At 37.2% G+C, this 15,192-nt stretch overlaps 1 protein-coding gene across 1 annotated transcript in view; it reads right to left on the bottom strand.

Annotated features, from left to right (window-relative positions):
* The window catches only part of DNAH12 (dynein axonemal heavy chain 12), a 203,643-nt gene that overhangs the window by 2,078 nt on the left and 186,373 nt on the right, over positions 1 to 15,192 (bottom strand). Inside the window, exons 67-74 of the mRNA XM_036430765.2 lie at positions 15,026 to 15,163; positions 13,588 to 13,821; positions 13,128 to 13,316; positions 8,809 to 8,912; positions 7,117 to 7,321; positions 2,613 to 2,750; positions 1,974 to 2,065; positions 403 to 470 (exon numbers count right to left, since the gene is read on the bottom strand). Of these exons, the coding sequence (XP_036286658.1) occupies positions 403 to 470; positions 1,974 to 2,065; positions 2,613 to 2,750; positions 7,117 to 7,321; positions 8,809 to 8,912; positions 13,128 to 13,316; positions 13,588 to 13,821; positions 15,026 to 15,163 (1,168 nt within the window). The remainder of the gene's footprint in view (positions 1 to 402; positions 471 to 1,973; positions 2,066 to 2,612; positions 2,751 to 7,116; positions 7,322 to 8,808; positions 8,913 to 13,127; positions 13,317 to 13,587; positions 13,822 to 15,025; positions 15,164 to 15,192) is intronic.

Below are 15,192 nucleotides of genomic sequence, written 5' to 3'. Positions count from 1 at the left end.
GCCCCTTGGGAAACCTGACAGCTCCCAGGCCTAAGGGTTTTTACAGCCAGAACACTCTAGCTGCTAGCTGGAGACGGTGTCAGCCTATTTGTGTTTCTGAGAGGTGTGCAAAGAAAAGCACTTGAGAATAAAAATATTGATGGGAAGCTCTAGACTCTGAAAAGTAGAAGTGTGGGGAGGGGCAAAGAAAATGTTACATCTCATGGGCTAAGAGCAAAAAAGAGGCAGAATGATATTCCTAAAATAATACAAATGCAACACACAAACAGAGGGACTATTTATTGTAATTAGATAAAATTTTAATAGGCTTGAAAAATACTTATTTGGGAGAGCAGTTAAAAATATCTATTGTATCATTATCCTCCCTAAAATTCTAAGAAGTTTTGTTAGAAGTATATTTACTTGGTTTTATCCATATGATAGGCATCAGGTCGAACAGAAGTTTGGGATATTGTTCGGCAAGTAATCCACTGTGAAGAGAAATTGAGAGACATTTATTAGACATAAGATGAAATTTGTTTCTCAGAAACTGCTACTTAGATAGTGGCTTTTAATACAAGAGCGAACCAAAGATATGCAGGGAAAAAATGTAAAAAACAAAAAGAAATAACAACAAAATAAATCCAAGGAAGAGACAATGAAAAATTGAGAGAACCAAAAGAAAATCGTGCAAAGGTTATATGTACAAACAGTGGACAAATATCAATTCCTGCCATTGTTAAAGTGCTGTCCATAAGGCAGGCACTGGCCTATAATATTTCACCCTCACAATGATCTTGTCCCCAATCCTATTCCAATTTCACAGGTAGAGTGGTGGCTCAGAAAGTTTGAGTACTTTTCTTATAGTAAGTAGCAGCACAGCTCTGAAATGCCAGTGTCAGGATTCAAATATCAATATGCCTATGTAGAAAATGTGGCTTCTTTTCCCTATGCTACATTGTTTGTTTGCTTGCTTATTAGTTTGAAAGAAGAAATAAAAAAAAAAGATGAAAAGTTAAGAGAAATTTCATCACCCAGTAGAATGATGAAAAAGAAGAGAGAAGAACCAAATGAACTATGTGCATCCAAGTCTTTTCACAGCTCTGTCTTAGAATGATCTCTGCAGAACCACCTTCCTTATCCTTAAGCGATTTTCTCTGCTTTGGCCTTTAACCTTCCCTTGAGAGCAAAGTCTAAGTCTGACTCTGGAAATAGAGGATTATGTTTATTAACGAATTTCCAGGGGAAATATGTTCTTCCTTCCTCTCTTACCTTATATATTTCAAACAAGATTGGATTGCTTCTCTAGCCAATTTGAGCATCAGCCTGGAGACTGATGGATCCCAGGTTTGATTCTGGTCAAGGGCACATGCCCAGGTTGTGGGCTTGATCCCCAATTGGGGGCCTGCAGGAGGCAGCCAATCAATAATTCTCCTTCATTGATGTTTCTATTTCTCCCTCTCCGTCTCCCTTCCTCTCTGAAATCAATAAAATGTGTGTGTGTGTGTGTGTGTGTGTGTGTGTGTGTGTGTGTGTGTGTGTATGCATTGCTTAGTTCTCCAAGCAGGAAATTCAGCAGTTATTTTAAATATTTATTTATTATGTCATCAAAATACAAGAAAAAGTTTTCCATTCACCAAGAGAAATAATATCTTTACTATAACTGTAAATTGTTTAAAAGTGAGGTGCTCCTACACTTTATAAAATGGAAGGTAACTGTTATAAAACAGAAGTAGGAAAATAATGTCAACTAACTTAGACCACTGAAATATTAACTAAAAACTATTCAGGACCTAAAAACTACTCATTACTTGCCCAGCCTGAGTAATTATTTATGGCAAGAATTCTGATGTTTATTACTTGACATATTCCCTAGAAGAGGCATTTTGGTGGTGGTGGTGGTAGGGGGAGGGTCAGGGAGGAAGGCAGCAGGCAGCTTATCTGACTGAAGATTCAGCTACAATTAAAAAGATCTTTGCTTAGAAACTATAAACCTTGGTCTGTCCCAGCGTGCTCCATCGAGATATAATCCATGGATGTAAACCCCATCTTCTGGTGCTGTGTCGAGTGTATCATGAGGAATAACCTAAAGGTAGAGGCACAAACTGGTAATGATGTCCTCTCCAAATAACTTGAGTCTCATAAAGAAAACATTGGCTAAATCTTCAGAACACATTCAGAGAAACCCTGTTATATTAGAATTCCTTAAACTATATAATTTTCAGTAAAGTGTAAATGTAAAAATGTGTAATACAGTTCTTTGTGAAGCATTTTATCAAGTTTTACCATACCTCATATTAATTTTTGCTAAAATAGAAAAGCAGCATTGGATTTTTAAAAGAGAATTTTTAAGAGTGTATTTGAATCAAAACTGACAACATATGCTGAGGAGCAAGATCTCAAATGTTCCTGGATTATTCAAATTAAATATTGAGATATATAAAGTTTCTGTTATATTATAGAGATAGCAAGACAAATATATACTTTCTTCATAAAATTCAAAGAATGAAAAAAAGTGAAATTGTAAAATTGTATATAATGGGCTATAAAAGTATAAATTCTGCATATCATCCTTGCTTAAATACATGATTTTGATGTAATGCTATACTGTGCAATTTAAGAAGTTACTGTACCTCAAATTCATATCCTAGTAAATCAATAGGGATGGTATATTTTCTGGCATAATTCTGCATAGCTCCAGTTAAAAAGGCTTGAGTGAAAAAGAAACCAGAGAGCCAAAACACAGAAGGTTTTCCTAAATCATACCACTCCTGTAAAGGAAAAACAAAATGTTTATTTTTTCAACTTACACAAGTGTCACCTGACACAATTCCTGATTCTGGTTTTCATGTGTATTGCCCACAATTTCCATTACAGGACTCTCTTCCTGACACCAAACACACTACCTATCTTGGCCCTCCTACCTCTTTTCCCTTCTAGTTACTCCTCTTGGAAAATTTTAATTCATTTTAATATTAACCTACATAAAACAAAGTTTGAAAGATTCTTCAAAAAGCCAAATATAAATTATTTAGGGGCTTATTTATTACTTAATCCCACTCAAAAGCAACCAGCTTCAGAAACATTGTCTAACTATAGCTCTCATATGTTGACTCCAGTTCCTTAACCTTCTTAAACTCTCTTCCTCCATGCCCATTGCCCTCACTCCGGTTTAGATATTCATGGTCTTTTTTCTCTACCAGTGTGTACTTTTTCTTGCTGCTTTTCTCTCTTCCTGCTCAACACATCTCTAACAATGCTGCCAGAGGATACCTCGCCATGCATGGTTTAGATCAGTATTAGCATCTTGCATGATTTTTCAGTGATCTACTGCTATGCCAACAAATTAAAGTCTAAATACTCCTTAGTGTAAACACCTTAGTCTTCTGTTCAAGATACTTCACAATCTAACCCCAACCTGTATTTCAGCTCTATCCTTTTTAATTCCCTTCAAGTATCTTATGTTCTAACCAGAAATGCACCATTTGCAGTCTCTTCTTCTCACTGGGTGGACATCTGTTGCTTTTATTCTACTTATCTTAAAGTGAAAATACTCTTAAGTCCTTCTGGTGGATGAACCCTCCTACCCTCTCACTCCAAGCTCTTCTGGAAGAGGTATTACACCTTCTGGAAGGCAAGGGATTCATTGCCTCGCCAATCATACCTCCAGTCATAAGGATTAATTCAGGAATGGACATGTGACCCCATCAAAGCTAGAGATGCTGAGATTCTTGCTGGGACTTTTGGAGAAAAGACTCACTCTCAACTCTCTATAAAGACGTGAGGCTAGAATTGCTGTTGCTATCATGCTACCATCAGAGGAGAATCTGAGAATACAGTTACCCCACAGAGACTGGAGCCAAGAGATGAAGTGAAAGAAACCAAGATCAGGTGACCATGTATATACCCAAATTCAAACCCTGCCTGGAGCCACTTTACCACCTGATTTTCAACTACACAAAGAAACAAATTTTGTTTTATCTGATGTCAAAATTATACAACAGAATCCATCTAAATTACATCATGCCACAGCTATCTCTTTTAAATCTCATCCTTTTTTGAAGTGTCTAAAATCATTCATCCTTTAGACCCAGTTCAAATGCTACCTCATCCAATAAACAAACTACTTCCTGACCTAAAAGAACTCTCTCCTCTCTTTGAGTTTCCAAAGCACTTCAGTCTTTTGTGACAGATCCCTTACTGTACTGCATTAGTTTTTTTCTTAGATACATATGCTATCTCCCTATAGGCTATTGGCAACTTGGAGGCAACTTGGCAACTTTGTCCAACAACAAGGTGCTTTGGACAAAGTGGAGTCTCAAATTACATTTGTTGACTGAACAGATGAATTAATAAAATGAACTTGTTCTCTGAGTGAGCAGCATACTATGGGGAGAAGCCAGCTTTGCTTCATGGAACAGAACCAACCCCTACTAGAGATACTAGAACAGTACAAGCTATCAGATCAAGAACTAGAGAAAGAGATGGAGTTCGGCGAGGGCACAAGCTAGGCAGAACCAGCACCTCACACAAGGAAGCTGTAAGAACCCAGAAGGCAAGTCCTTAGAAAATTCCATTGCTCATTCCACAGCTTCATTTACTCAAGAAGGTAATGAGTGTCTGGGTGAGCTACTTATATACAATCTCTGAATTTAGCTACCATTAACTGAGTCCTTTGTACAGACCAGGCACTGTGCTAAGAATTTCACATGCATTATCTCATTTAGTTCACAAAATAATTCAATGAGTCAGGTATTTCCCTCGCATTTTACGGGTGAGGAAACTGGGTCCAGAAAGATGAGTATCTTGCTAAATTTCACACAGATACTGTCAGATCCTGGATTTAATCTGAAATGATAGCCAGTGTGAGGAAAGAAAAAAAAAAAAAGCTTAAAAAAAGGAACAGGAAGGAGAAGGGGAAGATAAATAGGGTCAATGGTGGGAGAGAAATGAGAAAAAAAGGACAGGAAACTCCAGATGATTTATTTGCTTAATTGTTAACTCTAAGAACAATTAAGAGGTGAAGTCAAGAGTCTAGGAGTAAGAAAGAGATGGTAAAACTGTGCAGCTTCTGTAAGGGTAAGGGAACAATGGGGGAGATTCATTCAGAGGAAGATTTGTGGTAAAGGGTCATAAAGTGCTCAATAATGAGACCTTTCTAACTCATTCAATGGAATGATTTCAAGGGGAAATGCAAATTTCAGAAAGTAGAGAGTTTGATGTGAACTTATAGTAACAACAACAAATTGAATTTATCCTGGAGACTGTCACAGCTGGCATCATGCCAGGACCCCTCTAGGGGACAAACTGAAGACTCATCAGGCCTTTTAGGAACAAAGCAGTGTGTACTGAAACGCAAGCAGTTCCAATAAAAGTTCTAGAAAAGTTTGGGAAATAAATTAGGGTATGAAAAAAAGTAAAAGTGTGGCAAGGGGAGGATGGAATTAACTATGTCAGACAAGGGAAAGAAAGAGACTGGTACATATAGGAAGAAGTAAAAGACATGCCTAGGAATCTCCCAGGGGTACACATGATCACTTTATCAAATTAGCAAAGATAAAAATGAACACTAATTACTGAGAAATAGGTACTTATTCACTATTGATGGGGAAATATATATTTGAATAAATTTTCTGGAGAATAAATGGGTAACATATATCAAAAGCCCCAAAAATATCCAAATGGAATCAATTAAAACATTAAAAGAATAAGGTAACACTGACCAACAGGGATTTTTCTAGAAACACAAGAATGGTTTTACATTTGGAAATGTAGTGACATAATTCAATGCAATAATGAGCTAAAGAAGATAAAAAGTGACATCACCAGCAAAAAATGCTGAGAAGGCATTTGATAAAATTCAACAGTTTCTTATTTTACAAAAGAATAGTCCACATTTATACAATAGAATGCTTACCACATATTGTAGACTGTTACTTTATAAGATAAAAATGCCCATTTTTGGATAAAGAAACTGAGGCGAGGATGTGACAACTCTTCTAGAGCTTAAACACTTAAAACCACTCTTCAGTACTTTTTTGTTCGTTAAACATTAGTCTACATAAAAAGCTCCTATAGATTAAAAATTGCTAAGTAGTTCAAAAGAAAAATGGCCTAGGAGATGAAAAAGCAATTCACAGAAAAATACAAATGGCAAGCACACATACCAAAAGAAGCATAAGTTCACTACTAAATAATCAAAGAAATTTAAATTAACACAAGATAGACAAAAATTGAAAAGTGATGTCTGAAAAAGTCTGTCCCTCTAATCTTTACAAGCACTGGATATTTTATGATTAGCTTCTACAGTGAAACAAATAAAGCTTTTATAAAATAAAAAGGCAACTGAATACAAAAAGTATTTTTGGGTCTTTCCCCACCCAATACCCATACATAAATTTCAACCATAAGATGGGAGTGAATTAAGGAGTTAGTGAGGAAAAATAGCGCCTTGCTCTATGCTTGCTTTCCTGCCCTGAGCATCCTTTTAAGTGTGTATTTGGAGTGGGAGTTGGCCGGGAGGGGGTGGTGGTTGGGTGGTGGGAAAGGTAGGGGGTGAGGTTGTGGAATTGTGGGGAGAATGAGATTTCAAAGCATTCATCTTTTTCCTGGCTTTATGAGATAGAAGCAACTGATTTTAAGACAATCCCTAGCTTGGCTGGCATGGCTCAGTGGTTGAACATAGACATATGAACCAGGAGATCAGGGTTCGATTCCTGGTCAGGGCACATGCCCACGTTGTAGGCTCAATCCCCATTGGGGGTTGTGCAGAAGGCAGCCAATCAATGATTTTCTCTCATCACTGATGTTTCTATCTCTTCCTTCCTCTATGAAATAAATAAAAATATATTTAAAAAAAAGACAATGCCCAATTATGGATAAACCCAAGATTCTGGCTTTTTTGGTGATTTATCACAAAAGCAGAATCTTTGAAAATATAAATGTCACATATTACTTGGGTTTGAGTAAAGCAAACTTTTAATTTTCTATTCAATGCTTTGGAATATGTATAACTTTCAATATTCTAAATTTTTGGTTAGATTACCAGGAAATTACTAATCACATTCCATTCAACTCAGAGACCTCCAGTGACCATAGCGAATTTCTAATGTCTCCCCTTTATATATAATCTTTTACCTGTAAAAAGTCCAATCGGGCTAGAAAATCTGTGACGTAACTTCCAAGGGGCTTAAGACTTGGGTATGATCGTTGGGCCCATATTTCTGGAACTTTTCCAACAATCAAACTTCCGGAGAGTGCTTCCAGTGCAGAATCCATTACAACCACACCCTTAATAGCTTTCTCGAGGTCCTGTAGAGTGCTACGTATAGTTTTAATTAAACTGCAAGAAAAGCAATTATGTTATAACATATATGAAATAAATATCAACTTGGAATCTTTTCAGAAGAAATAGCAGGAATCTCATTCAGTTTCCCAAAGTATGGTGATTTTTACTTGGCAATGTAAGGTTATTTTAACTTATACTTAAATGAACATTTTTCATCTTAAAAATAAATAGTTTAAATAAAGTAAATAATACAACTAGTTTTTTGTTTGTTTGTTTGTTTTTAGGTATTATTGCATAGAATCAGACCAATTTAAACAGAATTATTACATAAATAATGTTACATGTGACTTTAAAAATTTTTTTTTTAATTTTTAAAAAAAATATATATATTTTATTGATTTTGTACAGAGAGGAAGGGAGATAGTTAGAAACATCGATGAGAGAGAGTCATTGATCAGCTGCCTCTTGCACACCCCCTACTGGGGATATGCCCGCAACCAAGGTACATGCCCTTGACTGGAATCGAACCCAGGACCCTTCAGTCCCCAAGCCGACGCTCTATCCATTGAGCCAAACCCTTCAGTCCCCAAGTCGACGCTCTATCCATTGAGCTAAACCTGTCTTTTAAATGTGGAAAAAGTTATAGAAGTGTTATACATTGGTTGAATTTGGGAAACTGCCTCAAAACATAAAGGTTATATTCATTTATACACTTTTAAATACTCTGCTTCCCACTCAGGCCCAAACTGCTAAGAATACAAAATATGCACCTGATGTCAGAGTTTTAGGCTAGAAGCCTAAATATACCTGCTGTGAGGGATAATATGTTATTACATACTAGAGGCCTGATGCATGAAATTCGTGCAAGGGGCTCGGCCCTTGTAGCCTTGGCTTTGTCTAGAAGGATGTCCAGTCTAATTAGTATATTATGCTTTTATTGTTATAGATAAGTTCTTGTGAATACTTATATGTATGCTCTTATATATTACTGAATTAATATTTTATTTTAAAACAAGTCTGGAAACCCAAATACCTCGGAAACACTTAGAAAATTCATGACCAAAACAATCTCCATTCCTTAAGCTTGGACTGAATTGTAGAAAATGACATTTAAAAATTCAAAGCATATGTAATCTGTTTGCTAGTATGGGGTACCTAATCAACCTAGATTGTACTCAGGAAGAAAAACAGGTGTATATATATATTAAATGGAAGAAAAATGTCAAAAGATGTGACTACACACAGGCCTTATTAATGCTCTTTCATCTTTAGCTTCTGAAGAGACGAGAAATGGATTGATGAGAAATTCTAATTAATGAATATTTTTAACCAGATTTCTTTTTCATCATTATTTTTACATTACAAAAGATATCCTCATTTCTGAGGCAAAAGTTATGCAGTTAAATTATGAATTTTAAAAGGTGGAAATTATAAAGAAATGGCAAGTTTTGATAATTTTTTTCTTAAAGCTTTAAGTCAATACCAACTTTTATCAACTTTGGCTGGCCACCTTATTGATCACTGGGAATATAGATTCTTACTTGTTAAATCTTTCCATTTCTTGAACTAACACAGTGTTCATGCTCTCTTCATAGTTCACAGGATACTTGAATAGGGCTGCTTCAATGTCAAAATCATTTGGTAGCTAAAAAATAGATTTTGAAGATCATATATTACTTGAGAATAGTTTCATTCAGTGATAATATTAATAGCTAGCACTAAACAGTTACTATGTATCTGCTTTCTGTACATCATTTCTTGTTTTGTTTTGTTTTGTTTTTTGTTAATCCTCCCTGACCATAGCTAGGGATCAAGCCTGCAACCAAGGTATGTGCTCTTGACTGAAATCCAACCAGAAACCCTCCATTCCATGAGCTGATGTTCTGTCAACTGAGCCAAACTGTCAGGGCTCCATACATCATCTCATTTAACCTTACCATTTCCTCTTAAGTGGCCATTATTATATCCATTTACAGATGTGGCTTTTAAGTAAAGAGAAGATAAGTAACTGCCCAAGGGTACACAGACAAAAAATGATCTGTTAAACCCACAGGTCTTTAACTCCCAAGGCCCATGCTGCAGGACATAGCACTTTGCAGAAGATAAACATTTCTGAAAAGTAGTATAATTTCCTTTTTAAATTGAATCCTAGTCGTATTGATAAAACTGATGTACCATTTATAATTGTTTTATATTGATTTCCAATCAATTATCAACTGGCTTCAAATAGCTTAGTTTATGCTATCAAATAAATAATGTGTGAATGTACCAGGGTTCCAGGCCATAGGGAAGAGAAGGCCATTAAGTGTCTGATTTCTATGAGGCACCTCAGGGATGCTTGAGAAGTGATTAAGGGGACTTTGGGACCGATGATCAAGCTGCAAGACATTGGAATTCATACTCCTTAAGAGACACAAAAAAGTTTCCTAATCAGGGAAGTATCAAACTAAAAAAAAATTGAGCTGCCCAGAGATTCTCCAGCTGATGGTCCCTGGAGGTTGCTAAAGAATTATAAGTCACGCTAGTGTCACTCAAGGACCCTTTGGCTTAGTACAACCCCTATACCCATATAAGTCCCAGATTCCAGTGCCAGGTAACTTCCTGTTAGGGATTTTGTAAGTGTCACCCTTGCAGAGTGAACCTTCCCCCACAGAGGTAAACCGCAGAAATGGTAAGGGGTCAGGGGTAAGAAAAGGCAAACAACAGAAGCAGCATTCCAAGGGTAGGGGGCTTGGAGGAGGCTGGTTTGCTCTAACTCAGGGTCACAGGCATTGCTGTCCACTCTCTTCTCCAGTGGCAGCAGTCAGGTGAGTAGGCTCCTAAGGAGTGATGTCAGACAAGGCTACCAACTGTGAGAGTTGAGGAGTGGTGCTGCCCATGGCCTTTCAAGGCAGATGGACTATGGGTCAGGTTCTGCTGTCAGAGTGCCTAACACTGTGGGGATAATTACAATATTTGCCCAAGAGAAGAATTGTGAAGATCTGTGCTTTGGGACCATAATTTTTTTTAAAAGTTATGTTAGTTCTTTATTGAATTTAAGATAGAAAAAAGGTGAGAGGGCTAACTAAGAGCAGTAGATTATATTATGGAAAAAAGAAAGAGTGCTAGCAGCTAATTCTGTGCCTCCTCACTACCTAAGGTAGTCTAAAAACTATTCTCTCCAGTAAGTTCAGACCATTTCCTCCATTTTTTAAAAGTAGGTCCATTAAAATTTCTCTGGCTGGTGCAGCTAAGTTGATTGAGGGTTGTCCCATGCACCAGGAGGTCACTATTTCAATTCCTGGTCAGGGCACATGCCCAGGTAGCAGGCTTGATTTTCAATAGTGGGTGTGCAGGAGGCAGCTGATTAATGATTCTCTCATATCACTGATATTTCTACCTATCTCCCTCTTCCTTCCTTACTTAAATCAATAAAATATATATATTAAAAAAAACTGTTTCTCATTGATGTTTCTATCTCCCTCTCCGTTCCTCTCTCTGAAGTCAATAAAAACATATTTCTTAAAAGTAGGTCCATTATCTTTGCTTAGAAATGACAATAAACCATATATGTTCATTAACTCACCCACAGCTGTAGTTACTAAGAACTTACCATGTGCTAGGTGTTATGCAAAGTATTATACTTTAATTAATTAACTAATTAATTAATTTAAACAACTGGTAGTAGATTTATTAAAAAGGCTGATGTAAGCCCTAGGAGCTTTGGCTCAGTGGATAGTCGGCCTGGAATTGAAGGGTCCCCATTTGGATTTAGGTCAAGGGTACGTGTACCTTAGTTGCAGGCTCAATCAATCCCTAGCCTTAGTTGGGGTGTGTGGGGGGAGGCAACCAATTTATGTGTCTCTCTCATATTGATGTTTCCCTCTCTCTGTCTTTACCCCTCCCTTCCACTCTCTATAAAAATCAATGGATAAATATACTTTGGTGAAGATTAACAAACAAACAAAAAAAAGGGTGTGTGTGTGTGTAGGGTGGGTGGGTGTGATGTTGATTTATTTTATTGTATTATTATTATTTTTTTTAAATAGCTGGAGCCATACTCATTGGTTCTTTCTTTTTTAAAAATATATTTTATTGGTTTTGTACAGAGAGGAAGGGAGAGAGATACAGAGTTAGAAACATCCATGAGAGAGTCATCGATCAGCTGCCTCTTGCACACCCCCTACTGGGGATATGCCTGCAACCAAGGTACATGCCCTTGACCGGAATCGAACTCGGGACCCTTCAGTCCCCAAGCCGATGCTCTATCCCAGTGTTTTTCAACCTTTTTTGGGCAAAGGCACACTTGTTTCATGAAAAAAATCACGAGGCACACCACCATTAGAAAATGTTAAAAAATTTAACTCTGTGCCTATATTGACTATATATAAAGTAATTCTCTTGAATAGGAATCAAATAAACACAAAGAAAGTATTTTATAATTACTTTATTATGAAATATTAAGTAAACAAAATAGTGAAAAATTATAAAATTCTTGTCTTGTCTGCACCTACGGCACACCAGGCAACATCTCGCGGCACACTAGTGTGCCGCGGAACAGCGGTTAAAAAACGCTGCTCTATCCATTGAGCCAAATCAGTTTTGGCCTCATTGGTTCTTTTTTTTTCTTTTCTTTTAAAAAAAAATATATTTTATTGATTTTTTACAGAGAGGAAGAGAGAGGAACAGAGAGTTAGAAACATTGATGAGAGAGAATCATCGATCAGCTGCCTCTTGCACACCCCCTACTAGGGATGTGCCCGCAACCAAGGTACATGCCCTTGACCGGAATTGAACCCGTGACCTTTCAGTCCACAGGCCGACGCTCTATCCACTGAGCCAAACCGGTTTCGGCATGATTTTGATTTAATTATCTACACTGGTGACTTAAACCTGGACTCCTAACTCAATACTGATGAAAACAACTAAGGATTGTGCAAGTCAATGAGTCGCTTGTGGATCTTCATCTGAAACCGATCCCTTCCCACAGGCAGTTTTTCTTGTAGTGATTCTGAGAGCCTGGGCCGGCATCTGAAATAGTCCTTTCACTTTGAGATTCTTTTCCTTTGCCTCTCTGAACAAGTCAACACGCACCTTCTCCAAAGATTTTACGTTGTCTCTGGTTAGAGTAATTCTAATTAAGTGAATCGCCACCTCTGGTTGTATGGGTATCTTTCCTGCATCTTTATTTTTCTAAAATATATCTTATTGGTTTTTTACAGAGAGGAAAGGAGAGAGATAGAAAAATTAATCAGCTGCCTCCTACACACTTCCTAGTGGGGATGTGCCCGCAAGCAAGGTACATGCCCTTGACCAGAATCGAACCTGGGACTCATGAGTCCATAGGCTCTATCCATTGAGCCAAACCAGTCAGGGAAGCATCTTGCATCTTTAAAAGTCTTGGCCTCAGAGCACTTTCCAGGCTCACTTGCTCTTGGGCCAGAGTGAACAGCAGTGAGTCAGGAGCAGGAACAAGCCAGAAGGGGCTTTACTGCTATTGCAACCCAGACTTCCTTATTTATTTTTCAAATTTATCTTTATTGTTGAAAGTATTACATAGATCTTCTCCCCACCCCCTATTTACCCTCTCCACCCTGCCTTCTGGCCTTCACCACACTATTGTCTGTGTCCATGGGCTATGCATATATGCATATAAATCCCCTGGTTAATCTCTCCCCATCCATCCCCCCTGTCCCTCTGAGATTCACCAGTCTGTTTCATACTTTTTGTCACCACTTTACAGATCTGGAAACTAATGCTCAGACAGGTAAAATATCTCACACAAGGTCTTAATGCTCTTAAATGGAGTTTTCAGATCGCCATTTCAGTACTATTTTGATTTATATTGTATTATAAGCAACATATTTTAAACAAAAATTACCTTTTCAAGAATATCTCTGCTAATTTCAAATAGAATCTGGTCAGCACTTCCTGAAGATCCTGTCTGTTTGGAGCCTCCCTGGGTAAGAAGCAAGGACTCAAAGAGGACTTTTGTTTGTTGAAGGTCTTTGGAGATGTCAACATTTTCATGTAATCCAAATATTTCAGGGTGTTGAGAAAATGGAAGTCTCTACCAGAATAGATTAAGCAAGCATCACATTATTACTGGAAACATTAATTCATAAGGTAGACATGTGCAAACAAAAAAGGATTAAAAATCAACCAAACAATAATGGAATCAAACTTTTCGAATTTTCAAATAATTATTAGAAATAAAAGATATTAAAATTGCTTGAAATAATAATATTTATTTAACCCTATACATTACCTTGGAATTGTTCAATTGCTTTTTAGAAAAATCACACTAAAATCTAACCCTATTTTCAGTGATAATCAGTTACCTTAATGAATTCAATGTAATCATTATAGGTGCCTTTGGGAGGTGCAAAATAGTTTCCACTGGGAGAAAATTTATAATGAGGGCTTTCAATTATGTGTGTATTATAAAAGTCAGCCAGCATGGTTAAGAGGAGACGTCTGTCCCAATCATCTGTCACTCTTCCTCCATAGTTACACTCCCCAGTCAGGTAAGAGATAGCTTCAAATGGAATTGTGTCATATTCATTTATAAATAACTGAAACAAATGAAACATAAAACAAGAAAAACAAAGTCATTTCATTTCTATTTTAAGATGACATTAAATATCTATCTATCTACACACAGAAGTGGGGTTGAAAGAATTATCACCATGGGTAATCTTGGGAGACCTTATAGAGGCCACATATCATAAAGGCCCTGACCACAGCTAAAAAACAGAAAAATATTAATATTCAGTGTTTGTCTAATTGGGTAAGTTCACTTCCAAGCTTTGGTTTTCTTAAAAATAGGGATAGTATCAACCTTACAGGGTTACTGTGAGAATTAGAATATAAGTAATGTGCCTAGTTCAAAGTCTGAGATAGTAGGGACTTACAGTGGATATTTATTATTTATTTGGAGGAAGCCTGACAACCTTCTGAATGTCTCACACTGTGAGTCCCAGCCTCCCATACAGCTAATGCCTAGGCCTCTGACCTGGGCTTGGCTCCCCAGGTGCATCTATCCTAGACTGATTTAGGGTTTTAAGCAAAGAAGTAAGAACAGCAAAGAATAGTGTTCTGTGTGTGTGTGTGTGTGTGTGTGTGTGTGTGTGTGTGTGTGTTTTGTTTGTTTGTTTGCTTTTAATGATATCAGAGGGCCTGCAGCAGACCGGAGTGTGTAGGGCAGATATGTGAGCTGCAGTGTCTAATATTCAAGAAAAGTAGAGACTACTCCTACCAGATATGATGTGACTCTGGATATGACTGTAGATGCCTTGGTTCTCCAGCCATCTTGGTGACTTTGTGACCTGCCCAATATTCTTTCACTAAATTCCTTTCTACTTAAGTTAGACAGCCTGTTTCTGTTGATTGATACAGCAAAATTGTAGATTTCACTGAGTGGAGAAGAGTAGAGGATAGTGAGGGCCTGTATAAAGCCAACACTGAGGAGGGCACTGCAAAAAGATAGGATCCTTGATGACAACACTAGCTGAATCAACCAACTTCCAGAGCATGTCCTTCTCCGCACTTTTTTTTAACGTGAGATAAATTTCATTATGGTTTAAGCCAGTTTGAATTGTGTTTTCCATTATTTGTAGCAGAAGAAAACCAGATGGAGATAGTGCTTCATAAACCATAGTTGTAGTTATTATTGCTATCTACCTACCTAGTAGTGATGTTGGGAGAATTAAGTTTTTCTAAGCAAAGGGCCTGATACATAGTTATCCTCCATTAGTGTTAGTTCTTTTCTAATTTTACCTGCAGTTGTCGAATACTGATGCGTAAGTCGGATTCATTAAATCCATATGGAATGTTCCAACCAAGAGGACCAAATTTCTTTCTCTCTTGTACAAGGGCATGAAAAAAACAAACTCCAAACAGCAACTTCTCCCATGCCTTTAATATAAAAATTACACAATAAGAAA

This window comes from Pipistrellus kuhlii, unplaced genomic scaffold (assembly GCF_014108245.1).
Source record: "Pipistrellus kuhlii isolate mPipKuh1 unplaced genomic scaffold, mPipKuh1.p scaffold_m20_p_11, whole genome shotgun sequence".
NCBI lineage: Eukaryota > Metazoa > Chordata > Mammalia > Chiroptera > Vespertilionidae > Pipistrellus > Pipistrellus kuhlii.
Note: the sequence above shows the minus strand (reverse complement) of the source record. Positions and strands in the feature narration are given on the sequence as shown.